We start from the raw sequence: 27,733 nt of genomic DNA on the forward strand, positions 1-27,733 counted from the left end.
TAGTGTCATAAAAGGATGCCACTCATTTTTCTCTCATATCTTTTTTTTTACCCTAGTATATTCTTTTAGAATTCCATATGTTGTGGATTGTCAGCTGTGAGATGGCACAAGGACAGAATACTAGGGCTGCATACAGGAAGACCCAAATTTATATCTAGCCTCAAACATTTATAGTCAATTCTGCTATAACTTGATATCTGCTCCCTAAAAATCTTTCAGCTATGCAAAATCATACAATAAATACAGTGCTTTTGGTGAAAATGAAGCTAGAGTCCCAACACCCAAAAACCTTGCCAATGAAATAAGAAAAGATAGGAGTTTAATAAAAATGATAGCACAATTTTAAGCACCTATATGTTAAATGGTTCTGCCCACAGCTCCTACTGTACCAGATTTATAATGAATATGGATTTTACCTTGAAAAAGATCTGAAATTTGCTTATGGAATTGGGCATTGGAAGGGCTACAGCTTGTGAGTTATTGTGAAGTGGTACAGTTTTCAGCAGTTTTGATGTTTCTTGTGGACAAAATTGTGCATAAGCAAACATGAAGATCTAACTGCTCAAATTATTTTCTAAAGTATCAGTAACAGTGGAACGATTTCACTGTAGCAAAACTAAACTACTAGCTGTGTGACCCTATTAATTTCTTTCTGCCTCAAATTCATTGTCTGTCAAATGAGGATAATCCAAGGTTATTGTAAGAATAAAATATGAGATGATATTTGTAAAGTGCTTTGCATCCCTTTCAGTGCTACATAAATGACAGCTATTATTGTTACTCTTGCTACTATTTGGTAACCACAAAACAGTTATGATTCAAATATTTCAGGGGAAGTGTAGTAGAAATAGCACTGGTTTTGGAATCAGAAGACTTGCACTCACATTCTGGCTCTGGCACTAGTTGGCTATGTGCCCTCTGGCAAGTCATTTAACCTCTGAATTTCAATTCCCTCATTTGTAAAATTAGGATAAAATTCACACTATTTTATAAGATTGTTGTGAGAATCAAAAAGGATTATGTAAAGCAGTCTGTAAGGTAAGAGAGCTATATAAATATTGGGGATAACCATCTCTGAATTTAGATGAAAAGGATTAGGTCACAGAAAATCAGTAGATTTGTGAATTGAGATGTTGCAATACTTTAAGGGAGCATCAATGTGTTGTCTTGGAAAGAAAGACTGAGCCAATCACTAGACTCATTGAAGGAAGGACAATGTGCTGGGAGGTATATAGAAAAGGGCCAGGAGGATCTGGATTGGATAATAAATTTAAATAGAATAGAGTTCAAAGAATGCTAGGTTGCTAGATGATTGTGGTAGAAGGAGAGTCTAGAATTGGCAGTGGGGAACAAGAAATATACTTACTTCCCAGTGACCTGTGAGTGGGTTAGGGGGAGTATGAGTGCAACTGAAAACAGTGCTAGAAAGAGTGGCCAGGGGTACTGTGTCATCAGGTGGGAACCAGGTCTCATTGAATGCCAGAAGATGGAAGGCATGCAAAAGGAAGATGTTTAACATGAAAGCAAGCTTGTTAATTATGGGGCTGGTATTAGAGAGCATAGTAGAAGGGGTGGGTAGATCCAGAGTGGAAAATAGGGGGAATAAAGGCTAAGAGGATGACAATAAGGGAATGAACATTTGGAGAAGGAGAACAGTGTTTGTACTGTTTAAAGGGCTGAGTATTCTAGCTAGGCAGAGTATACATGGTTGACCATATCAGTTGAGAGAGGCATGTGATTAAATTTCCAGTTGTGCTTGAATTTAAAAAAAAAAAAGTTTCATTTATTTTACCATTTCTGAATTTTTGTCTTATATCTAGGTCAATTTATTTGTCAGAGAATCAAATCTGATTTTTCGAAGATTGTTGAGTTCTCAACTGTTCTTTTTGTGCTCTTCTTTCAGTATTCCTATATCCATTAATGGATACTGGAAATGTCCTTCTCAGGATCATCATTTGGTTACCTGTGTTCAGGAAGGAAACACAAAGCAGAAATGGTAGCTAGGACTGTAAGATTAAGCCACCCAGGTCAGCATATGTCCTGGCAACCATGTGTGAGCAGGTCACCATTTCTGCCTGGGTATAAGAAAGTCACCATTCCCACCACCTCATGCAAAGTACAGAGAAAAGCTTAAGCATCCTGACATACTCAGAATATGGGTAGAAAAAGCCATCCAAAGGGCAGGGTCACTCCCTTTTAAGGTCTATTATATAGGTGACTCTTTCTGACTTAATGACCAATCTCTGAAGCAGCCACTTCCCCTGCTGCTAACAAGAGGACTAAGGGATTCTGTGTCCTCCCAAAGTATCAGGTCCTTCAATACCAAGGTAACACCCATGGGCTGCCTGGAAGCAATTAAAGTACTTTATGGGATGTCTACTATTAACAAAGGGGTGGTGGAAGTATCAAATGAGAGGCAGCATATCATACTGGATAGAGAATGATCTTGAAGCTAGGAAGTGGTGTTCAAATCCCAACTTTTAAACATATGTATGATCCTGGGTAAGTTACTTAACTTCTTATTGCTCTGTGCAGCTCTCTAAGACTATAACTTGCAGTGATGAAGTCCACCCATATTTGCAGGGTCTCTTTACTTTGGAGTTCCCTATACCAATGAAATTACAGATGTAGGCTCTATCACCTTTCCTTATTAACATATAATTTTTTTCAGTGACTGATTTTTAATATCAAGAAAGGCAAAAATAGGAATAAACATGCTTGCTGGAGTTATTACTGTCATGGAAGATGATAATAATAATATTAGTCAGCATTTATAACATGTTTCAAGGTTTGCAAAATGATTAAGATGTGTTAACTAATTTGATCCTCATAACAACTGTGGGAGGTGGGTGCTATTATGGTCCGCATTTTACAGATGAGAAAACTGAGGCACAGAGACATTCAGTGATTGCTCCAGGATGTTATAGATAATAACTGTCTGAAAGAGGATTCAAATTTGGTTCTTCCTAACTACAAGTCCTGTGCTTTGTCCATTGGATCACCTAGGATTCCCTGTAGATATTGAGATCTTTCAAAATTTCCTGTTTGTGAATGGCATTGTGTTCACTACATAAAGCCCTGGAACCTTGTAGTGACTACTAAATGAAATTCATAATAACTCAAAATAGTTTGACCTACCTATCCACACAGGAAAAGTACATAAAGAATTCCTATTATCCAATGGGCAATAGATAATTGGATGCATATCCCACAGAGCTGGTCCTTGGATACATCTTAGACAGAAGCTGCTGATGGACAATAGACATGATCCAGAAGTAAACAGAAGCAAGACAGCAAGGTGGATTGAATTGGAGAGTTTGAAGAGGACTTGATTTTTGACACCAATATTTTTCTACTGATGAGCTGTGACTACAAATCATGGAATACCACCATCTCTGAGGAGTCAAAATTGTAGATCACCCAAAAGACATTGAGAGACAAAATGGTGGGTATAGACTAAAGCAGGTTTTCAATTATGAGTTGTATACAATTACATTACATTACGAAACATATCAACAAAGGTATGTAACTGGAAAAGGATGTGGTCTCGTTCTATGGAGAGAACGAGAGATAAATACACAACCATTCTTTTCAGTAGCACCCAACTAAAGTCAAGAGATCTAGGGGAAGCTCCCCAGCATATTGGATGGATGCCCCAGGAAAGGAGGAGGGTGTAGGTAAGACTTGCACTGCATCAGAAGGCATATGGGTTATAATCTTCCACCACTGGAGGCAGTACCCCACATTAATAAGATCACAGATGCATTGAAGTCTTCTTTGTGTATTTGAATATGTGTATTTATTGATGGTTGTTGAGTATATACATATATTTTTAAAAGCTACATGATGGATATGAATAGGGTACAGCATATTATGTGATGATGTGTGCAAGAAGTAAAGGGCATAATTGAGGAACTATATAACTAGAAAACAAAATGATCTATTAATGTGGTGAGAACCTAAGAAAAGAGAATGCAGATCCCTAGTGGGTAAGAGGTCAGGTAGGTGGCACAGTGGATAGAGAACCACGCTGGGCCTCGACTTAGAAAAATCTGAGTACAAATCCTGCCTCAGACACATACTAACTGTGTAACCCTGAGTAGGTCACTTAACCCCTATTTTTCTCAGTTCCTCATCTGTAAAATGGGGACATACTGAAGAAGAAAATGACAAACCACTCCAGTATCTTTGACAAGAAAATCCCACGAACAAATCCATGGGGTTATGAAGAGTCTGACATGACTGAACAAAAACAACAGTGAATGAATGTCTTCTAAATGAAAGGATAGATTTCACTGGTTATAAGTAGTGCCCTCAAAAATAGTGAGTGAAAGAAGGTTTGTGTCTTGCTGAGTAGATCCTTTCCAGAGGATTTATTATAAAATACAGACAAGAATGATATAGAGTGATCAGTTTGAGGAGTCATGATCTGTTTTGAAGAAGGCAGTGTTCATATGAATGAAATTAGGATTTGCTCAAAACACCAAACTGAATATGCATTTATTATATTCTATTTTGTATTGTATTTACTTGTTTGAACAGGATTGGTTTTTTGCACCAAAGTTCTGTTCTGACACCTCATAATGGCTTGGAGGCCTTCTTAAACTTTCTGAATGCTATGCCAGCAGATTAAAAGGTTTAGCAGGTACCACCAATCTGGAAAGCTTTTAAGTATAGGCCCAGAAATAAACTGTGCATCTGTTATATGAAAATCAACCTATATAAGGGTAGAGCAGAAATGCTTAACTTTTTTGGTGTCATGGACTTCTTTGCCTTTTCCATAAAGCCTATAGATCTCTTCTCAAAATAATGTTTAAATTGCATTTTTAAAATGTATAAGCTTACAAAGAAAGCCAATTATATTCAAATATAGTTATCCAAAAAAATTTTTAAAATAAGTTCACAGATCTCAAGTAAGAACTCCTGATGTAAATTATTATTAGAAGGTTGGCCACCAGCTGATGATTTTTTAAAATTTATGTTGGGTTTTTTGTTTTGTTTTGTTTTTTTGCTACAACAAACTATGAAGAACATCTACTATGATGTTATGGGTATTGGTGGAGGAAAATCTTCACTGACAAAATCATGGATTTTTATGGCATTGAAATTAGAAATTTGTATCTTCTTTCTTCAATGTGATTGCAAGCTCCTTGACCATGTCTTATTTATTTTTATAGTCCTCACAATGCCTAGAACAGTTCCTTTTACATAATAGATGTTTGATACCTTTTTGTTAAATAAAAGAGTGAATGAATGTCTCCTAAATGAAAGGAAAGATTTCACTGAAGTTATACAAAAATTTTGCCTGATGTAGTATGCACAGCTATTCAACAATAAATCCTGTGGAGGAGTGAATAATTTTAGTATCTTAGAGTATCTTTACTATTGGAAAATACACATCTTAGAGCACCGGCCCTGAAGTCAGGAGGACCTGAGTTCAAATCCAGCCTCAGACCAAATATTTGACACTTACTAGCTGTGTGACCCTGGGCAAGTCACTTAACTCCAATTGCCTAAAAAAAAAGTATCACATCATAAATATTATCTTCTAGATTGGAGAAAAAGAGTGAGTACAAACTATAGTTTTGTGGCCAATACTTGCTTTGGCACAATTTAGAATAAAAGGCAGCAGTGGGGCAGCTAGGTGGTGTAGTGGATAGAGCACCAACCCTGAAGTCAGGAGTACCTGAGTTCAAATCTGGCCTCAGACCAAACACTTGACACTTACTAGCTGTGTGACCCTGGGCAAGTCACTTAACCCCAACTGCCTAAAAAAAAATAATAAAATTTTAAAAAATTAAAAAAGAATAAAAGGCAGCAAGGTCTGATGTAAGTTCCCCACCTGTGGTCTAGTGTAATCAGCCTTAGGAGTAGGAAAACCAAAGTTCTAGCCTTATTTCTGACACATACTGGCTTTGGGACCCTGGGCAAATCATTTTAACTTTCCTTTGCCCTAGGGCAACTCTAATTTCCTCATCTATGGAATTCCCAGTACCAGTGAAATCACAGGTCCTGTTCCTGTCTTTAGAATAATTCATTCTAGTTGGCTCTGAATATTCCTGGCCAGACTGTTTTCACACATTGCATGAGCTCATTTAAAAAGGAAGGAAAGAAAGAAAGAAAGAAAGAAAGAAAGAAAGAAAGAAAGAAAGAAAGAAAAAGAAAGAAAGAAAGAAAGAAAGAAAGAGAAAAAAACCTTTCAAATGTAGAATTATCATATTGTCAACTTTTAGGAGAACAAAATCCTTTTTCATGAAAGAAAGTCAGGAAGAAAGACAAAGAAAAGAGAAAGAAAAGGAAATAAGCAGTCATTGTGAACTAGACTAAGCTACTTCTAAGAATGTAATATTAGGAAACAGAATAACTTGCAAGAAACATTGTTCCAACGTGGGAATATTGTAAATTGCATGTTAATTCAAAGATCATGATATTTCTACTCTTACTCTGAGAGGGATTAAATTTTAAAATTAAAAAATGGTATTCACATTTATCCAAGGCCAATTTTTGGCTTTGGTGCTTCAAGATTTGCATTTAAAAGAACAAATTAAGAGTTGAGTCACAATTTTTCATAACATTATCGAGTTGCTGTCAAGCCAGATTCTCTTGGTACCTAAAACATTCAATCACAAACTTCCTTTTTTTTAACTGAAAATATCTGTATACACAATCCATTTTTTTTCTTCTTGCTTTCCCCATCACCCTTTTTATAATGTAAGTGAATAGTCTCAGTCACACCAACATAAAATGGACATGGCAGGAATGTGGCGGGGGGGGGGCAAGAGTGTTGTCATGGTGATTTTGTAGTAGAGTCCAGTACACTTACTGGCAAAAGCAATTCCTCTGACTTTGAAGCAATAGAAAAAAACCTTTTCCCCAGTCACAGTGCTTCCAAAGTATACTTACAACCACAGAAATTTAACAGGGGCTGAATGGAAGGTCTATCTCTTTATCAGGAAAGGAAATAGGCTATCATTCTTCCAAATATGATAGGGGGTGGGGAATCTATAGCATGGCTTGTAAATCTATCTGCAAGAAGTTGTAGGGGGCGGAACCAAGATGGCAGAGTGAAAGCAGTGACTTGCTTCAGCTCTCTCCCGAACCCCTCAAAATACCTATAAAAAATGGCTCTAGACAAATTCTAAAGTAGCAGAACCCACAAAAAGACAGTGAAGCAAATTTCCAGCCCAAACAACTGGGATGATTGATCAGAAAAGTATATTGTGCTGGGCTGGGAGCTGGGCGCACAGGCTGCAGTGAACCTGGAGCAGGCCTCCAGAGGACTGAATCGCAGGCAGCTGTGGTGGTTTCCAGACTTTTCAACCCACAGAACGCCAAAGACAACTTAGAAGGTCAGTGGGAAAAGTCTGTTTCTTCGGTGCTGAGAGAGGAGCTAGGTCTCAAAGCCAGTTCCAGAGTGCAGAGCTCGGGCCCGGGGCAAGGCTTGCTTCCTGAGCTTCTGGCCCACAGACTCAGGGGGAATCAAGTGGCTGATCAGAGGGGGATTGCAGGGATCTCTTGCTTTGCCCATGCTTGGACATCGGTTTTGGGGAGCGGAAGAGTGCTGGCATGGTAGAGCTTGTAGTGGCTGTGAAGAAGAAACCTTCCTCACAGTTCCATGACTGAAAGGAGTGCTTGTGGTCACTAACAGACCGGAGCACAGGCCAGGAAAGGAGTAAACACCTCTCCCCTTATCTTACCACCTTGCAAGAAGTGAAAGTTTACAGGTCCCTATAAGTATCTCTGAAAACAGCTGTACAAACCCCTGAAGTTTGGGACAGTACATTCTCCACATTGGAAGCAGACTCTTACCTTAACAAAGAGATTAAAACTCAAGTAATTGGCCAGGATGGTGAGCAAGCAGTGCAAAAAGAGTCAGACTATATTATCTTACTTTGGTGACACAGAAGATCAAAACATACAACCAGAAGAAAACAACAAAGTCAAAGCTCCTACATCCAAAAACTCCAAGAAAAATATGAATCAGTCCCAGGCCTCAGAAGAGCTCAAAAGGGATTTTGAGAAGCAAGTAAGGGAAGTAGAGGAAAAACTGGAAAGAGAAATGAGAGTGATGAAAGAAAATCATGAAAAACAAGTCAACAGCTTGCTAAAGGAGACCCACCCAAAAAAACTGAAGAAAATAACACCTTAAAAAATAGCCTAACCCAAATGGCAAAAGAGGTCCAAAAAGCCAATGAGGAGAAAAATGCCCTAAAAAGCAAAATTGGCCAAATGGAAAAGGAAGTCCAAAAGATTACTGAAGAAAATACTTCCTTAAAAATTAGAATAGAGCAATTGGAAGATAGTGACTTTATGAGAAATCAAGACACTGTAAAACAAATCCAAAAGAATGAAAAAATAGAAAACAATGTGAAATATCTCATTGGAAAAAACAACTGACCTGGAAAATAGATCCAGGAGAGAGAATTTAAAAATTATTGGACTATCTGAAAGCCATGATCAAAAAAAGAGCCTAGACATCATCTTTCAAGAAATTATCAAGGAAAACTGCCCTGATATAGTAGAACCAGAGGGCAAAATAGAAATTGAAAGAATCCACAGATCTCCTCCTGAAAGAGATCCCCAAAGGAAAACTCCTAGGAATATTGTAGCCAAATTCCAGAGTTCCCAGGTCAAGGAGAAAATATTACAAGCTGCCAGAAAGAAACAATTCAAGTACTGTGGAAACACAATCAGGATAACACAAGATTTAGCAGCTTCTACATTAAAGGACCAGGGCATGGAATATAATATTCTGGAGGGCAAAGGAGATAGGATTACAACCAAGAATCACCTACCCAGCAAAACTGAGTATAATCCTTCAGGGGAAAAAATGGTCATTCAGTGAAATAGAGGACTTTCAAGCATTCTTGATGAAAAGACCAGAGCTGAATAGAAAATTTGACTTTCAAATACAGACTCAAGTGGAACATGAAGAGGTAAACAGGAAAGAGAAATCATAAGAGACTTATTAAATTGAACTGTTTACATTCCTGCATGGAAAGATGATATTTATAACTCATGAGACCTTTGTCAGTATTAAGGTAGTTGGAGGAGGGGAAATTATATGTATGTATAGATAGATAGAGGGCTCAGGGTGAGTTGAAGATTAAGGGGTCATATCTGGAGAATAAAATTAAGGGATGAGAGAGGATTATACTAGGAGAAGAAAAAAGGGAGAGGTAGAATGGGGTAAATTATCTTACAAAAAAAAAACAGAAAAGAAAAGGCTCCTATAGTGCAGGGGAAATGGGGAAGGTGAGAGGAAATGAGTGAATCTTATTCTCATAGGATTTGGCTTAAGGAAGGAATAACATATACATTCAATTGGATATGGAAATTTGTCTTACCCTACAGGAAAATGGGGGGGGGGACAAGAGAGCAGGGGATGATAGAGAGGAGGGCAGATTGGGAAAGGGGGTAATCAGAAGTAAATACTTCTGAGGAAAGACAGGATCAAAAGAAAGAATAGAATAAATGGGGGGGCAGGATAGGATTTAGTTTTTCACAACATGTGTACTATGGAAGTGTTTTGCATAACTACACATGTATAACCTAAATTGAGTTGCTTGCCTTTTCAATGAGGGTGGGTGGGGAGGGAGGAAGGGAGAAAATTTGGAACCCAAAGTTTGAAAAATACGTGTCTAAAAAAAGGTTTGACATGCAACTGGGAAATAAGAAATACAGGAAATGGGGTACAGAAGTGTATCCTGCCTTACAGGAAAATAGAAGGGGAAGAGGATAAGAGAAGGGGAAGAAATAGAAGAGAGGAGACTAGGGGAAGGGGTATTCAAAATGCATGCCATCTTGGGGTGGGGGAAGGGGGGAGATGGGGTGAAAATTTGGAACTCAAAATCTTGTGGAAGTAAAGGTTGAAAACTAAAAATAAATGTATATTAAAAGAAAAAAAAGTTGTAGCAGCCCCCTATTTGGGAATAAGATACATCTAACCCATTTCCTGGTTCTACTAGGAAAGAACTAGGAGCTGCTTTAGTCAGTCCAGGTCTCTAAGAGGTGAGGGAAGCGAAAAGAATTTGGGTTAACATAAATTGGAATTATGAGTGGCGTTCCTCCAGAGTCATTCTCTGCCATCAATTGGTCGAAGGGAGAAAGTAGTAGATCATGGGGAAATTGACCAAGTTTGAATGTGAGTAGTTCTTATGCAGCAGCTGAGCTGAGGTATGGGAAGTAAATATTTGGGAGAAAGGACAAGATGGGGATTGGGAGTGACTTCATCCATGGTAAACTGCTAAACAGTTGTAAAGTGAACCAATCCCCTTTAGAACTAACTGGCCCAACACTCAGTTCATCTGTGAGATGGGAATCTACCAAGACTCACCCAGGGCCAAAATTCTATGGATTCTTTTTTGTAGGTGTTTGAACTTCCTGCTTACAAAGTGAATTCTAATTTGTATCTATTGTGTCATTGTACTACCAAGCTAAAGCCTTAAATCCACAGAAAAAAAGAGCAATGAATACCATAGTTACAGCAAAATCAATAACATGATTATTGCACATAAAATAATAAAACATTTTTAGAATAATTCTATAATATTCTAGATTTGGTGAGATAGAATACCCTCACTAACATTCTCCATGCATATATGCAAAGAATCAATAATTTGGAGCATACGGGTAGGTATTATGTATATCAGCATGTGAGGTTTTGATTGCTCCCTCCCCACCTCCACACCCCTAGAGCAGAATTGATTTGGGATTAAGACATTGAAGTGTTAATGAGATATTGACACTTGGTGATCACTTTTCAGAATATGAACTTCTCCCAGAATCAAAAGAGTGTTCAGAAAAGCTGAAAATAGGCCATGGGGGATTTAAATAGCTGCTAAAGCCTAAAGAGAGCCAAAAATGGAGGAAGCTTAAGAGTTGGAGACAGTGGAGACAAGAGCCAACAGACAGGGAAGAACCCAGGTCATTAGCGCTGGGAAAGAAGAGGGAGTTTTCTCTCTTCTCTCTCTGTCATGGCATCTACCATTGGAGCTACTTGACTAGAGGGAGATACCCCATGCAGTCACTGTGAAGAGGTCTAGGACTTTTGGGGTGCTGCTGGAACCCCAAGATCACGGTACCGAGCCCTATCTGAAAGAATTCAATTCAAATCTTCTTCAGCCAGAGGAAAAGTTTATTAGTGATAAAACACCTAAGGCCAGGTGACACTCGTAAAGACAAGCGGGCACAAGAGGTTCTCAGCCTTTTGAGTGTGAGATTCTCAGCCCCGAATGAGGGCCAGGGTAGATCTTATATACTTTAGGTGACCAGAGAAGGGTCTGGGAAAAGGGTCTGGGTGAGAATTCCCAGAGATTGGAATGTCTAAGAGATTGAACAGACCATGGGAATAGATAATGAAGGAACTGAAAGGTATCTGAATGAGATTAAAAGGTAGGCTAAGGCTTTCAAAGGGAGATGAGGGGCTGGGGCCTGTAGACCAAAGGGGAGCCAGATTCCCTTTGGGGCAAGGGGCAAAGACCTCAGCTTGGGCTGCACCCCATCAACTGGAGGGTCAATTAAGAGAGTTTGAGGTCCAGTTGAAGAAGATATGGGTAGAGAGAGTCAAGTAAGGGCCAGAAACAGCTTCACTGAGCATGATCCCTGGCAGCAGAGCCAACTAAAAGAGAGCTCAGTCTGGCAATGGAGAGTCATGTTGTGTGACTCAGGAGAAAAACGATCCCAGGACCCCAGAGCACCGGGGTTGGGAGTCACTTTGGCCACCTATGTTCATTTATGTTTGTGCCTCACTTGCACTGTGCTCTAAGTGTGTACCCATTCTTCCTACAGATGATGTGTGTTTGGGGCCAGAATATATTTTTACCTTTCTACCTAAGAAAGATGAAAATTTTTTTTATCATTTTTATTCAGAGATCACAGGATCAGATTTAGATCTAAAAGAGAATGTAGAGATTATTTGGTCCAATCCCCTGATTTTACAGACAAGGAAACTGAAGCCACCCCCCCAAAAAAAGATAAGCAAACAAAAGTCAAAGGTCACATAGGTAGCAAGTACCAATGCTGAGATGTGCCCACAGGTCCCCTAATTCCAGCAATATTTCCACGGTTTCAAGCTATGAAATGTACACCTGTTGACATCCCTGATATGTTATTTAAGAATTTTTTTTCAAAACACAAAAATTATTTTGTGTTGTTATTTATCTTCTCACCAGCTTAAAGACTACATACAACAAAACCCAGTTGTAAAGGTTATAGCAGGTAGGTGGCACAGTGGATAAAGTGCCCCACCTGGAGTCAGGAAGATTCATTTTTCTGAATTCAGATCTGGCCTTAGACACTTAGTGGCAAATCATATAACCCTGTTAGCCTTAGTTTCTTTATCTATAAAATGAGCTGGAGAAGGAAATGGCAAATCACCCCAGTATCTTTGCCAAGAAAACCCCAAATGGGCCCATGGAGAATTGGACATGACTGAAAAATGACTGAACAACAGAGAAGATTACACATAATAGAACTATGAGAGTTGTAATGTGCCGTATACAGTTTTGAATAGCATGCGGATCTTAAGAGAACTCTATAGAATTGAAGAACTCAGAACCAGTATTTGAGATTATATATAAGTATATACATATGTATGTATGCATATGTATATATACATATGTATTGTATATACATTGTGTTTATGTATATACGCACATTGTGTGTGTGTGTGTGTGTGTGTGTGTGTGTGTGTACTTAGATTTACAAACTTTTCTTGGCTGCTATTAGGTTGATGTCTGTGATATACTGCCCCAATACCTGGGACCGCTTCTACTGGTAGCCTTCCTTAAGGACAATGTTGCCTGTATTGACAAAATTGTCATTTATAAAAGGCTTCTTGAGGAAGCAAGGCCATAGTGTCTAACAAGCAGGGCCATGACATTTACAGGCTGACATCACAAGGCTCCTGGGTCCCTAATGCCTTCAGCCACAGGGGTCTGTTTAAGGAATCACTTCCCCAGGATTGTTCTGATATAGCACAAGCAGAGAAGAAAAGGATTTATAAGTTTTCTTTCACTTGCATTGTAGTGGGGGGGTTAAAAAGACATAATTAGCATGCAATCTCATGTAACGCACTCTCTGAGAAATTCTGATTAAGCAATAAAAATGTGCAAGCAAAATTAGGCTAAATAAGATATAAGTTCACAATACTATATTCCAGAGAAGGAATGGAAACCTAGTCTATTTATTGTTTCAGGCGAATTTTCACTAAACCATACAGCCCACTTGTGAATATTGGTAATTTTAAAGTTAAGTAAATCAAAACTCTAATCTTAAAATGACTTAAGATTAAACATCCCAACACAGATAGGAAATTTTAATGGAAAGGAGAATACATATTATATACCTAACACTTCATTTCCATTTTTATTGATGCATTGAAAACAAGATCTTTTTGAGCCTTTCTTTGTCAAAAGGATGCAAAATACTATTTCAGGTTTTTATTTCAGAATAGTATGAAGACTTGTTAATGCAATTCCTAAGACTACCAGCTTCCATGGGAGCAAGATGAGGGAGAAAAAGCAGAAGAATAAAGAGGGCTTTGGACACATAAAGGCAGCCAAGGATTGAATTTAGGAAGGTAAAGTTTGAAGAAAATTGAGAGAACTTGAGGAAAAGTTGATAGAATAACTCAGACTGAATGAGGAGAAGAGCTCAATCTGAAGAAGAAAAAGGATGGAGGAGAAGGGACCTGAAGATAAGGACTTGAAGAAAAGGAGGAAAAAAATAAGAAGGTAATGGTAGAATAAGTAACAAAAGGTAAATAAAACAAACTGCTAAGCAAAATGGTTAATTGGTAAGAAGATTAAACTGGCCAAAACAAGAAGTCAGTAAAAAAAAAAGGGGGGGGGAAGAAGTTGCATATGACTGTAAAATTGTTAAGAGGGGATATTGGGACACTGATTCACTTTGGCGGAACTGTGAACTGATCCATCTTGGAGAGCAATCTGGAACTATGACCAAAGAGTTATAAAACTATGTATACCCATTGACCCAATAATACCACTATTAGATCTGTTTCCCAAGGTAATCAGGGTAAAAGGAAAAGAACCTATAAGTTCTAAAATATTTAAAGCAGCTCTCTTTGTGGTGGCAAAGAACTGGAAACTGATGGGATGCCCGTCACTTGGGGAATGGCTAAACAAGTTGTGGTATGAGATTATGATAGAATATTACTGTGCTGTAAAAAATGATGAGCAGGTTAATTTTAGAAAAACATGAAAAGATTTGCATGAAATAATTAAGAGTGAAATGAGCAGAACTAAGAGAATGTTGCATACCATAACAGCAATATTCTTCAAAGGATAACTGAACAACTAAGCTATTCTGAGAATTATAAATATTCAAAACAACTACAAAGGACCTATGAAGGAAGATGTTATCCACTTCCAGAGAAAGAACTGATAAATAGCGTATGCATATTATGGTTTTTACATGTATATACATACACACATGTATATGTATATAGCTGTGTCAGATGGTGGCCCTTCTCTAGTGCAGGATGGGAAGGGAGGGAGAGAGTTTGGAACTTAAAATACAACAAAAAATTAATAAAAAATTTAAAAGGAGGGATCCTAAGGTGGCTAGGAGATGAGTTGTGAAAGCCCACAAAGTCTGCAACAAAGCTGAGGATCTCAGGTCAGAGAGTAATTAAAATACAGGAGTTGTTTATACTGACTGATTCGTATTTTCTGCCACAGCCAAGTCTCTTGAAACTGTATTCAACGTAAAGACTGGTCATCCTCCCAAAAGAGAAAGGTAAGAGCTCTCAAGGAATGCCATCTCTATACTACAGATTATCAGAGACATTGCTGTGCTCTAAAAACAAAACAATAACAACAAAACCTCAACAACCTGGAAGTGGAGCTTCAAAGGGGGGAGAAATAGGCAAGGAAGAGGATCTGAAATGTGAAAGGGGAAGGCTGACCTGTGTTGGAAAGTTTTAGTTTAGAAGAATTTCACATGGTGAAAGAAGGGGAAATGGACTACTATACACTTGGAGCTAAAAAGAAAAAAGAATAAATTTGAGCCTCTTTCAGAAGAGGAAGGAATTGGATCTTCTGGTAAGGAGGCATCTGCTTATTCACAGGTGCTTCTGAGTAAGAGATCACCCAGTAGGAGTCAGAGAAAGAAGAGAAGCATAATGATGGTTGAAAACCCCAGCTCAGCAGTACAGAGCTGACAAAGTCAATCTGATTATAACAATAGAGAGGGCTGTTGTCTTTCCAGGGCATGTATCTAAGACATAACAGAGAACCTCCCAAGACTTGTCAAAACAGATGACTACTACCCACTTTTGGTGATTGACATGAGCACAGATGGTATTGCCAGAAGGAACCTAGAAAGCATTGCCAAAGATCATGAAGTCTTGTATAAGAAATTGAAGATCATAGAGACATAGTGTTTTCATCACTGCTTCTCAATGAAAGAAAAATTCAAAAGAGAAAAAAAACTGATTTGGTAAGTGAACAGCTGGCACAAAGGAGAGAGAGGGGAGAGAGAAATATCGAGAGAACATTAGTATAAAGTTTGTATTTCTGGACCATGGCTTTGACTTAAAATATAAGAATGATAGGCACTTGGCCAGGGATGTGTCTTACAAAAGCTGGGTGTCCTGAAAGCAAAATCAAAACTTTTAAACTAAAAGGATGGAAGATGGAAAAAAGTATCTAAGTATATCCTTTAATGTAATAGAAACAATAAAGGAAGGATGGCTGTTGAGATACCCATAAGTTCACAGGAAACAAAATTTTAAAATTGAGTCAGTACTGAAATCTGTGCCTTAAAGGCGTGTTATACAAAAATACACGAAAATCAGGCAACAAGCTAAATATACTAGAAGTGTTCATTCAAAGAAGTAAATGTTATTTCAATTATGTGTTGTTCAAATGTTTCTTGTCATTACTGATAAACTTGATGGAACGAAATCCGTGACTGGAATATGGTTAAACATTTTTACACTGTTTTAAAAAAGAAACATATTTAGTAAGGAGTGGGAAGCGAGGAAAGGTTGAATTATACATTAAGAAGATACATTCATGTGAGGAAATCTGGGAACCAGAAGGGGAAGCATGATGGTAGGTAGCATTTGAAGAAAGATCAATGGAGAAAGTAACAAAAACGAACTTTGTTTGTTTGTTTGTTTGTTTCCAGTTGGGTTATACTAGAGATCACCTGAATAGAAAGAAGAAATGTCTGTCAAGGAACAGGTTACAATCCTGGCCCAGACGTGGTAGTGCTGGGGGACTTCAACGATCTGGATATCAGCAAGAACAAAAAGAAAAGCAATTGATTATTAATAGGCTTGCCTTGCCTTCTTTATAATTCCATCTTTGCAAGGTTGGAAAAAACAAATCAAGAGAAAGTCTATTCTTAGAACTGATTCTTACTAAAAAGGTGGAATTATTTGCTGTGGTGAAAATGATAAAAAAAAATGGAAGGTATCATAAGAAAAAAATACTCTAAATCATCATTGAGTAGAAAAATGCAAATTAAAATAACTTTGAGATATCTGACACCTATCAGATTGGCTTAGGATAGAAGGAGAAATGACAAATATTGAAGAGGATATGGAAAAATTGGGACACTAATACACTGTTGGTGGAATTTTGAACTGATCCACACATTTAATCTGGAACTATGACCAAAGAGTTATAAAACTATATACCCATTGACCCAGTAATACCACTATCAGATCTGTTTCTCAATGTGATCAGGGAAAAAGGAAAAGAACCTATATGTTCTAAAATATTTATTGTAGCTCTCTTTGTGGTGGCAAAGAACTAGAAACTGATGGGATGCCTATCACTTGGGGAATGGCTGAAGATCAAGTTGTGGTATAGGATTGTGATGGAATACTATTGTGAGGTGAGAAATGATGAAATAATTGATTTTAGAAAAAAATGGAAAGACTTGCATTAATGAAGAATGAAGTGAGAAGAACTAAGAGAATGTTGCACACAATAACAGCAATATTGTTCTAAGACCAACTGTAAATGACAGTCATTTTGAATATTATAAATTCTCAAACCAACTACAAAGAACCTATGAAGAAAGATGCTATCTACCTCAACAGAAAGAACTGATAAATGAAAGTATCTATAGTATGGTTTTACACATATATGCATACACACACACACACACACACACATCTGTGTTTAATGGTAGCCTTTTCTACTGTGGGGTGGGGAGGGAGGGAGGAAAAAAACATAGAAAGTGCACATCAGAGAACAAAAGAAAACTCAAAAGGAAGCACAGAAAAGCAGGGTAGATTTGAAAACAATGTGTAGCATTTATTACATAGTTTTTAAAAAAGTAAACTGTGAAATGGAGATTCATGGTTTCATATTGAGATTTCTTTTTTGTGTTGTATACATGGAAATTTTTTTGTCTTTTTGTATTTAAGTTCAAAATGAATTTTTTAAAAAAATTTTAAAGTGGAGGGTAATGCTGTTAGAGTCTGTGATAAGTAAGGAGAAGCATAGTGAGACATGTACCCTAAACTTTGGAGGAGCAGATTCTAAAACATTCAGACAAAGGATAAGTAAATCTTATGGACTAAAATTCTGTGGGAGAAGTCCACCAAGAAGGGAAAGGGAAAACTGAAGAATAAAATTTTGAAGCTAAATATGGAAATAATTCTCATAAAATAGGAGTTATCTAAAGAAAATTATTTGTATGCACTGGAAACTCACCAATAACTTTAGACTTTAGTTTATCTAGACCTCTGATTTCTCCAGTATATGGAATTTTTATTTTGGAGATTCTCTCAACCAGTACAGATCAGTAAATTCTCTGCAACTAATACTTTTAGAAAGGTACTTGGGATACTAAGAGGCTAAGTGACAAACAGATTTTTTTAAAGAAGATATATAAATAAAATGTGAGGGTAAATAAAAGCATACCACAGGAAATAATGAAACAAAGAAATGTGTTTTTTTAAGCTACTTTGAAAAAAAGAGGAAGATCAAAGAAAAGATAAGACTACTGTTTGGGATAGATGAAATGATGATAACTGATGATAGAGAGAAGGCAGAATTCAGTTTTAATCTTGATTCTGATTTCTCTGCCAAGGACAATGACCTTTAAACCGGAAAGGACAGAACAAAAATGCCTAATAAGGAGCTGAAACCCAACTTATTGAAAGATAAGCCATAGAACAATTAAATATTAGGTCATAATATTCATTAAACATAACAGTTTTTCCTTAGGAGCTATCTTTATGTATAGATATTCAATACACAATTCAAAAACAACAAGAAAAATTGAATTATTATAGCTGTATTTTTGATAGTAGCAAAGAACAGGAAACAAAATAGATGCCAATGGCTAAAGAAGTTGTGGTACCTGAATGGGGTATTATTGCGCTAAAAGAAATGATAAATATAATGTATACCGAGAAACATAGAAAGACAGATATGAACTAATGCAAAATAACTCGAACAATATAGGAAAACAATGTAGATGGAAAGAAAAAAGAGGAAGATCCCAAGCTCTGACTTGGTTGGCCAGTAGACAAAGATTTTGAGGGGACATACAATACAGAGTCCAGGTGAAATGTTTCATTGCCTATTCAGCTGTTGTATAAACTGCTCTCTGTTCTGATGAGATTTAAATGTCCACCTCCTGGGAGAGCACAACAGTAAATAGAAGTTGTTAGAGAATCTTGTTTTAAGTCTTTCTGTCATTATATGCTTCAGAGCTTTTTTGTGGTTAACATCTCTTTTGTGTATAGAAAATAAACACCTGTATCATAACTGATTTATATTGTACACTGAGAATCTTTCTGCTTCTCCCCTTTCAGGAAAAAGAGACATGATCTAAAATTTAAGCTATAAGCAAATGGATCCTGGGGCTACCAGTATGGGGTATAATTGAGCAGGAAAGTATGGGGAAAAGGAACCTAATCCTTATTATTAGAGTCCTCCAGGACTGAACCTAGTCCAGAGTACATAACAAGCCCTTTAGTGGTAAAGGAGAGAGAAGCTCCTCAGTACCTCAGCTTCCTTAGGCCCAGCAGTGGCCCTGATGTTAAACTATTCATGTTTACATATTTTAGTTCTGTTTTTGTATGAGTGTAAGGAAAAACAAGGTCAGTTTGATGGTAGAGTGCAGGAAAGGAAATAATGAAGAATAAGTCTGGAAAGGTAAGTTGGAATCAGGTTGTAAAAAAGACTTTATATGCCAAACATCAAGGTTTATATTTGAACCTAGAAGTAATAGAGGAATACTGGAGTTTATCAAGTAGGGGGCTGACATGGTAAGAACTGAACTTTAGGAGAGTCATTTCAACAGCTACGCAGAAAATGGATTGGACTAGGATGAAAATTAAATCAGAGAGAGCAATTAGGAGGCCATTGTGTTAGTCCACGTCTAGGTAGGATGTTGCTGTTTTTATCCTTCATTTTTGAACAGAACCAATGACATCACGATATTGGGGTAAAACAGATGATGGGTTATGTCTTGACTTGCACCTGAATTGGTTTTAAGGCAGGCAGAGTGAACCTTACTCTGAGGCTAACGACTTCGTGCAACTCTGCCTCAATCTTTCTTCCAGAGTCATTGAAGTCCAGTGACAAGACAAAAGTCAGGATGACTGGTGATGGCCCAGGATGCAATGGATGACGTTGGCATCTTTGATGTCTGACCAAAACTCTCAGTGCTCCGTGGTGCTGGTTTTGGCCACCTTCATGACTATTGGAAAAAAGTGTTCTCATTTGTCCTTTCCACCTAGCAAAGTCTTCACATACTTGGGGTAGATACCCTCTAACTCATCTATGGGTTTGAGGCATGTTGATTACCCTCAAGTTGATTTAGCCTGCCTGCCGAGACAGATTTACTGGGGGGGGAGGGGGCGTTGCTGCTGTGCATGCTGCAGCTTCTTGGAGCCACAAATAGGGTTAGATAATAAGTGGACACCAAAGGTGGATGAGCAGTCCTGAAAAGAGTTATGCAAACCTCCACACCAGAGAACCTAGTTTTTCACAAGCACCATAGGATAGTGACTAAGTGAGTGGAGTGAAAGGGATAGAAGCAATAGGAAAGAAAGGTAGGGAATAAGAATTTATATAGCACCTACTACATGCTAGGTAGTGTGCTAAGAACTTAATAAATATTATCTCATTGGATTCTCACAACAACCCTGCAAGGTAGGTGCTTTGTACACATTTTGCCATTGAGAAAATTGAGACAAACAGAGGTTGTGACTTGCCTAGGGTCATACAGCTAGTAAGTATATAAAGTCATATTTGAACTCAGGTCTTTTTGACTCTAGACCTAGCTCTCCATCTACTGTACTTTCTAGCTACCTCATAGTTGTGGTGGGGGTAGAAACAACAGAATTTGGCAACTTCTTGGATATGTGAAGTGAGAATAAGGAGTGCAGGATGACACCAAGGTTGCAAACCTAGAAAAATGACAGAATGAAGGTGCTCCTGTAGAAATAGGAAAATTCAAAGGAGAAATGGGAGGAGGGGGGAATAGTGTAATTCTATCTGTCATGTACATCACAAACCTTTCATGTCTGTTTATCCTATGTCACACATAAAATGAAAAATGGGGGAGGAGGAGAAGCACAGCTCCTACTCACTGGGTAACAGGCCCAGGAGCACAGAGACACCCTTCCCCAGCCCCCAAAAAACGTGTCTACCACAGCTATGAGGCAATCAGGGTGAGGGAGTAAGTATGCTGGGGTGATGCAGGGGAAAAGGGGGCTGGGATGGGCAGTGTTAGTCTTTTGCTAGTGACTGTTCCAGTCCCATAATCAAGATTAGTTAAGCTATAACTACTCTGAGTGGTGGATGCCTGGTGGTAAAAAGAGGAAGGTGGGGAGCTTACACAGCAGTGGGAGGGTATGGAATGAGGGTGGGTAATAAAAGGTGAAGGGTAGTTGTGGTTGTGTTGGAAAGAAGAACCATGATTGGCTATTTAGGAGGATGGGGTGGGACCCATCTTCCTACTTACCAATTGGTTAATTATATACTCTTTGGGGCTATGCCAGGGTTCTCAGTTTGGAAACCACAGAGTTAGATGTTAATATAATTATATGGATTTGTATTTGGTTACACAGCTACACTCAAGGAGCAAACATGAATGTTGGAAAGAATTTTCCAGTAGAATGCCCTCAGATCTGTGCTGTTCCAGCTTTTATCAATGACTTGGATAAAGGCATAGATGGCATCCTTATAAAATTTGCAAATGACATAAAACAGGGAGGGCTAGCTAACACAACTGACAGTGGAATCAGTATCCCCAAAGGCCTCAAAAGGCTAGACCATTGGACTGAATCTAACAAGACAAAATGAAATAAGGATAAATGTAAAGTCTTGCATTTGTATTAAAAAAATCATCTTCACAAGTACAAGATACAGTAGGCACAGTTAGATATCAGTATGTCTGAAAAAATTGTGTTTGTTGTTTTGTTTTTAGTGTCTGCAAGCTTAACATGAATCAGCAGTGTAACACTGCAGCTAAAAAGCTAATATGCTCTTGCGCTTCATTAAGAGGGACATTTCTTCCAGGAATAAGGAAATGATAGTACCATTGCTAGCTTGGTGAGAGTGCATAGAGTTCAGGGCCTGGAGTTAGGAAGACTCCTCTTCCTTAGTTGAAATCAGGCCTCACACACTTAACAGTGTGACGTTGAGCAAATTATTTAACCCTGTTTGCCCCACTTTTCTCATTTGTAAAATGAGCTGGAGAAGAAAAGGCAAACCATTCCAGTATCTTTGCCAAGAAAACCCCAAGTGGGGTCACAAAGTGGCAGATACAACTGAACAAAATATTTAGAGCAGAATTGTTTAGTATTTAATATTTACCACATATGATTCTTAGAGGATTCTTTCTTTCCAGTGTCACTTGCTACGTGTAACCTTATTTCACAATGTTTATCATCATTTGATTCATACTAAGCATTACTGGTTTTAGAAAAAGATGTTTAGCTATTTTGAGATTTCTAAACACTTTTTGCCAGAAAAATTCCTGAGAGCTAGACATAAAAATAACGTGTACTTCCCACAATCATATCTTGAATAAAAGTAGGAAATTATCAATTATGGGAAATACCAACAAAAAATTAAAGCTAGAGTAGAATACCTATCCTTAGTCCTTGTAAGGACCTGAGGTCAGGAGATATTTGAGTTTGAATCTTGTATAACAATAAAACTATCAAAGATTTATATAATGCTTACTATGTGCAAAGCACTTTAGAATTATTATCTCATTTGATCCTCACAACAACCCTGGGAGGTAGGTGTGTGATTAGGAATGTTAGGTAAGTTACTTTGTACTTTAGAAGTTTCTCAGCTGCCAGCAAAGAGGAAGAATTTGTACTTTGATAATTTAGTAACAACATCATCTGTTTTATTTGACCTAAATTTTCTTGCTTTTCTTGTTGTTCAGTCATTCAGTCATATCCAACTCTTTGTGTTATGTGTTGCTTCCAGGACAGTATCTATCCATCTCATCCTCTGCCTTCCCCTTCTCCTTTTCTCCTTTTGCCTTCAATCTTTCTCAGCATCAAGGTCTTTCCCAATGACTGCCTCTCTCCCCATTATGTGGCCAAAGTATTTAAGCTTCGGCTTCAGAATTTGACCTTCCAGTGAATACTCTAAATTACTTTTTCAATTTTGTCTTAATTTATATTATTGTAGTCATTGTGTGATACTTTTGGGTACTACATTTTTATAGGATCATGGATGGAAGCTGGAAGAGACACCAGAGGCCATTTGGTGCAACCCCCTCATTTTTCACAGATCAGGAAACTGAGACTCAAAGTCACACAAGTAAGTACGTAGTAGAGTTAGGATTTGAACCCAGGTCCTCTGACTCCAATTCCATCATTCTTTTCCACTCCACTATGCCACCTCATTTCAAACAAGTCTTCCCAATATAACAGTATCCTGCTACATCTAAAACCACAATTTGTTGAGCCATTTTCCAATCCTTGGCTACATACTTTGTTCTTAGATTTATATTAGTACAAGTAATGGTAACTAGCATTGATATGATGCCTATTATGTGTTAGGCACTGTGCTAAGTGGTTTATACTTTAACTTTTGGTCCTCGCAACAGCCCTGTGAGGTAGGTACAATACAAATGGCATTGCTATGAGTATTTTTGTACACATAGATCTTTTGTTGCTATAATTAATCTCTTCTGTATATAAAGCCAGTAATGAGATAACTGGATCAAAGGGTACAAATAGCTTAGTAACTTTTCTTGCATAATTCCGAATTGTTTTAAGTAACTTGTTCAAGTTTCTCCATTCCTAGTCATACATACAGTATTCTCTTTGTTTTATTCTTTGAGTCTTCATATAACATTCTATTGATATTTTGTACTAATAAAGACAGTATATTCATTGCATTGACAGGTGACACCAAAATGAAAAGTAGAGAATAAGTGGGAAAATACTAAGAAGATGGTATTTAAAAGAAAAATGACCTGGATAAATTGGAGTCATTAGTCTCAAGTAAACCCAATGAGGATAGGAAAAAACAGGAAAGAAAACAAATTGCAAGAAGGAAATTAGGGTTTGTTTTGTGAAAATATAGCACAGAATGATTAGAGGTCAAGGTAGATAAAAAAGATGACTATGAGTCAGCAATGTAGCATCATAGTGAAAACAAGATCTGAATGATGAATGAAATGAGAACAGGAGAAGACAAAGCTATTGGTGAATGATCTCAATTGTTTTGGTGAAGTGTGAAGTAATATACTCAAACAAGAGAATAGTGGAAAAGGGAAAGATTAAAGAGAGATGATAAAGTTTGGAGTAGCTACTATGGTGAGTAAGATGGTAAATCAATCAGGAAGGAATAAAAGGATACATTGAGGGCCTACTTGAGTTTATGTAACATGAACTGCTAGCAGACCTAGTAATCATGATTTTGTGATTTTTCTCCAGCTTCATTTGATATCTCATGAATAAGAGCAAAAAAGGTGGATGATAGGAATGATCCAAGGTTGGGGTTTGGCAAAGCATGATTGTGACAAGGGGGAAAGGGATTCCAGTGTAGAGGATAGTATAGAGTTGGACTGATTCACCAAGGATCTAAATAGGGATGGATAAAGAGTGCACCCAGCTCACAGAGGGATGATTTCTGAAAGAAATGAGGATTGTTTTTTTGTGGTGGCAAAGAATTGAAAATTGAGGGGATGTCCATCAACTGGGGCATGGCTGAACAAGTTGTGGAATATGAATGTAATAGAATACTATTGTGCTATAAGAAATGATGAGCAGGCAGATTTCAGAAAAACCTAGAAAGATTTCTATGAACTGATGCTGAGTGAAGTGAGCAGAACCAGGAAAACATTGTACACAGTAACAGCAACATTGTGTGATGATCAACTTTGATAGACTTAGCTCTTCACAGCAATACAATGATCTAAGACAATTCCAAAAGTCTCATGATGGAAAATGCTATACACATTCAGAAAAAGAACTATGGAGTCTGAATGCAGATCAAAGCATACTATTTTCCCTTTTTTGTTGTTGTTGTTTTTTCTTTCTCATGGTTTTTCCCCTTTGTTCTGATTCTTCTTTCACAACATGACTAATGTAGAAATGTATTTTATATGATTGTACATATATGCCTATAACAGATTGCTTGCTGTCTTGGGGAACTCAAAATCTTATAAAAGTAAATGCTGAAAACTAAAAAAAAGAAAAAATCATTTAAGAAAAAAGAAATGGAGGGGGAATAGAGGTCCATGAGGGGAAAAATAATGTGGTTAAGGGTCATAAGGCAGAAAAAAGAATATGATAAAAGAGTATAACCTCATAAAGGAATTTCAGAGTTCATGATCATGGAAGTGGAATATTTATAAGTGATGGTAAGAACAAGGGTATGAATATCTCTGGGTGTTGCTGAGGTAGGGTGGAGTAGTAGATGCTGGGAAGTGAATTGACTGAGGAACTGGGAAGTTAGGGTATTTGAGGAAGCATCTATATGTTTGTTGAAGTACTTGAATATGATGGCCGGAATCATGGTGGAGAGACCATGAGCCAGACGCTCAACTCTTCAAGGAAGGAAAGGGAACATCCCAAACATATAACAGCCACCTGGATCTGGATTGGTTCATAAAATTGAAGAGTGTTGAACGTCACAGGAGGAGAGGCTGCTGACTGATTCTAGTACAGGGAGAGTTTGAAAGTAGCCACTGGGATCAAGGAGGGTCCTGAATTCCCTTTCATGAAGAAGGAATGACCGAAAATACATCCAGTACTAGAAAGCATTACCAGGGATAGATAGAGAACTGAAAGTGAATTTGGATACCATCCACTTTATAAATGAGAAAACTGAGGCCTAGGGAGGTCAGGTGACTTCTCCAAGGTTACACAGCTCATAAGAATCAGAAGCAGGATTTCATCCCAGTTCATAATAGCAATAATCATAATAATCAAATATTTACATAGAGTTTTACAGTTTTCATAGCATTTTCACATATATTATCTCATTTTGTCCAGTTTAATTTTCACAAAAATCCTAAGGTAAGTAGGACAAGAATGATTATTCCCATTTTGCAGGTAGGGAGACTGAGGATGAGAGAGATGGTGACTTGCTTAGTGTCATATAAATAACCAATAGCTTCAAATCTATTACCAATAATGTCATATTTTCCCATTAGAACTCATATAGCACTGCTTTGTAACTCTAATGAATTTATCAGCATTATTAATACTATGTACTACAGGTATCTGTGTTGGCACCTTATCACTACTAGATCATAAGTTTCTTCAATGAAGAGACTTTGTCTTATTTAAAGTTTGCATCTTTATACAATGACATACTCAGAATAAGTGGCTTAATAAATGCTGCTACTTTATGTCTCTGAAATTCTAATTGAGAAACTGACAACATAAATAATTTAGGTTAAAATGGCTGCTGGAATGGAAAATTTAAGAATTTCACAACTTATAGCTTTTTGTGAATTAAAATTAGGACCCTAAAATTCAATTTAATTAATATTAAATACACACCTCAAAAGTATAAAAACAAGGATAGCTAAGCACTGCTATATGTTGTGTTTTAGAGATAGTCGTCAGGGTTCAGTTAATCAACAAATATTTATTAAGCCGTGTGTGTGTGTGTGTGTGTGTGTGTGTGTGTGTGTGTGTGTGTGAGTGACAGAGAGAGAAAGAGAGAGAGTCTTAGATCTCTTTATCTAGCACTAACACCTCTCTTCTGAGGTCTAGTCACCACACACACACACACACACACACACACACACACACACACCTGTGTGTATATATATGTGTATGTGTGTATGTATGTATATATGTATATGTGTATGTATGTGTATGTGTGTGTGTATGTGTGTGTGTGTGTGTGTGTGTGTGTGTGTGTGTGTGTGTGTGTGTGTGTATACCCACCCCTGGAAACATGTCTGGTCAGTATGTCATCAGAGTTTGGTGACTCATGTGGTCTTAGGTAAACAACTAGTAGAGATGCAGAATCCACATGGCAGGAGCTTTTTATGCCCCTAGATGACCAGGAAGCTGCATCAGGGAATCCTGAGCCAATTAGGTCCCAGGAGCAGCTTGTCTTGGGCCTCCCCTATGTTACCTAGGGGTACGGGAGGAGAGGAGGAAGTTTCATCAGAGAAGTTGGGGTCATCAGGAAAGCTGCGGCTGAAGCAAGTTGCTTCAGGAAAACATTGGTCTTATCACATGCCGCACCTTTCAGGGAGGATGCCAAGGTTCTTCTAGAGAACTTTCCTCCATTTAAATGCTTACAAAGCTTGTAGTAGACAGTCTTCCTTGTACAGGCAATATTAAGAGAAAGGGAAGGAAAGGGGAAAAAAAGGGAGAAAAGAAAAACAAACAAGGAAAACAAATAAATGTAGAGGACCACAAAAGAAATCCTAGACCATTTTCAACCCCTTTGAAATAACTAATTATTCTCAGTCTGATAATGTGATAGGTGATGAAGTTCAGCACAAATCATGGTACCTCCAGTGTAGTTGTAAGTTTCTTCTCCTAATATAAGGCATTAAAGATAAACAGGAGTAGCCCCAAGAACATCAGGGCTACAACAGATGCACTTTGGCCTGGTCAACAATTCTTTGTCGTTCATCAGGGTCATTTATAGTAAAGTGGCTAAGAGGTCATAAGCCTCTTGCATGCAACATGTACCAGGATCTAAGTTAATAGAGAGGCTCTCCTTTTATTGCCACCCACTTGTCACCCTCCTGGCCCACTTGCCAAAACTTCCCCCTCATCAACAGCCAATGATAAAAATCTTTGCCTCTTTCTTCCACAGTAGTTAAATAAGGATTCTCCTTCACTTTCATCAAGTGACTCAATTAACACAAAGTCAACTAAGAGATCCCCTTTCTTCCAGGTAATTACACATCTACCACAACAGATGGCAACAGATTAACCTCTCCTATGCTATTAGAAAGCAAGATGCCCTCCAAAAGTACCAACCTTTGGTCCCTAAATCCCATTCTGGGAAAGAGTTCCCCGAACTGCCCCAGAGGAAAGGGAACCTGCCAATTGAGGTAGATCTGAGATACTTTTCCAGAATATATAGAGCCTCTTTGAGGGGATGAGCACCTCATGGCCAAGACAACTCTGTGCCAGAGAAAGAAAAAGGAAAGGAAAGACTGAAGGGAATCAGTCAGATCTATGTCCAAAAGCGTTTTTTTTTTAAATCAAATAAGTCTTCCTGGAGACTGGATCCAAGAAACCACTTTACTTTTCCAGGGCAGCATTGATTTGTCACAG

At 37.8% G+C, this 27,733-nt stretch overlaps 1 protein-coding gene and 1 long non-coding RNA gene across 7 annotated transcripts in view; both read left to right on the forward strand.

Annotated features, from left to right (window-relative positions):
* Positions 1–5,358, forward strand: part of FYB1 (FYN binding protein 1) — a 202,804-nt gene extending 197,446 nt beyond the window's left edge. For 5 of the 6 annotated variants that reach the window (XM_078153208.1, XM_078153207.1, XM_078153206.1 and 2 more), the window contains one exon: positions 3,151–5,358. In XM_078153208.1, the coding sequence (XP_078009334.1) occupies positions 3,151–3,191 (41 nt within the window). In that variant the 3' untranslated portion in view covers positions 3,192–5,358. The remainder of the gene's footprint in view (positions 1–3,150) is intronic. The other variant, XM_020996129.2, reaches the window with a different exon arrangement.
* A 4,482-nt stretch (positions 5,359–9,840) lies between these two features.
* On the forward strand, positions 9,841–18,762 carry LOC144456926 (uncharacterized). Its single transcript, XR_013486153.1, has 2 exons — positions 9,841–13,736; positions 14,703–18,762. It is a non-coding gene; the product is annotated as an uncharacterized LOC144456926 (long non-coding RNA).
* Positions 18,763–27,733: the final 8,971 nt, after the last annotated feature.

Source organism: Phascolarctos cinereus, unplaced genomic scaffold, assembly GCF_003287225.1.
Source record: "Phascolarctos cinereus isolate Bilbo 61053 unplaced genomic scaffold, phaCin_HiC Scaffold_4;HRSCAF=312, whole genome shotgun sequence".
Lineage (NCBI taxonomy): Eukaryota > Metazoa > Chordata > Mammalia > Diprotodontia > Phascolarctidae > Phascolarctos > Phascolarctos cinereus.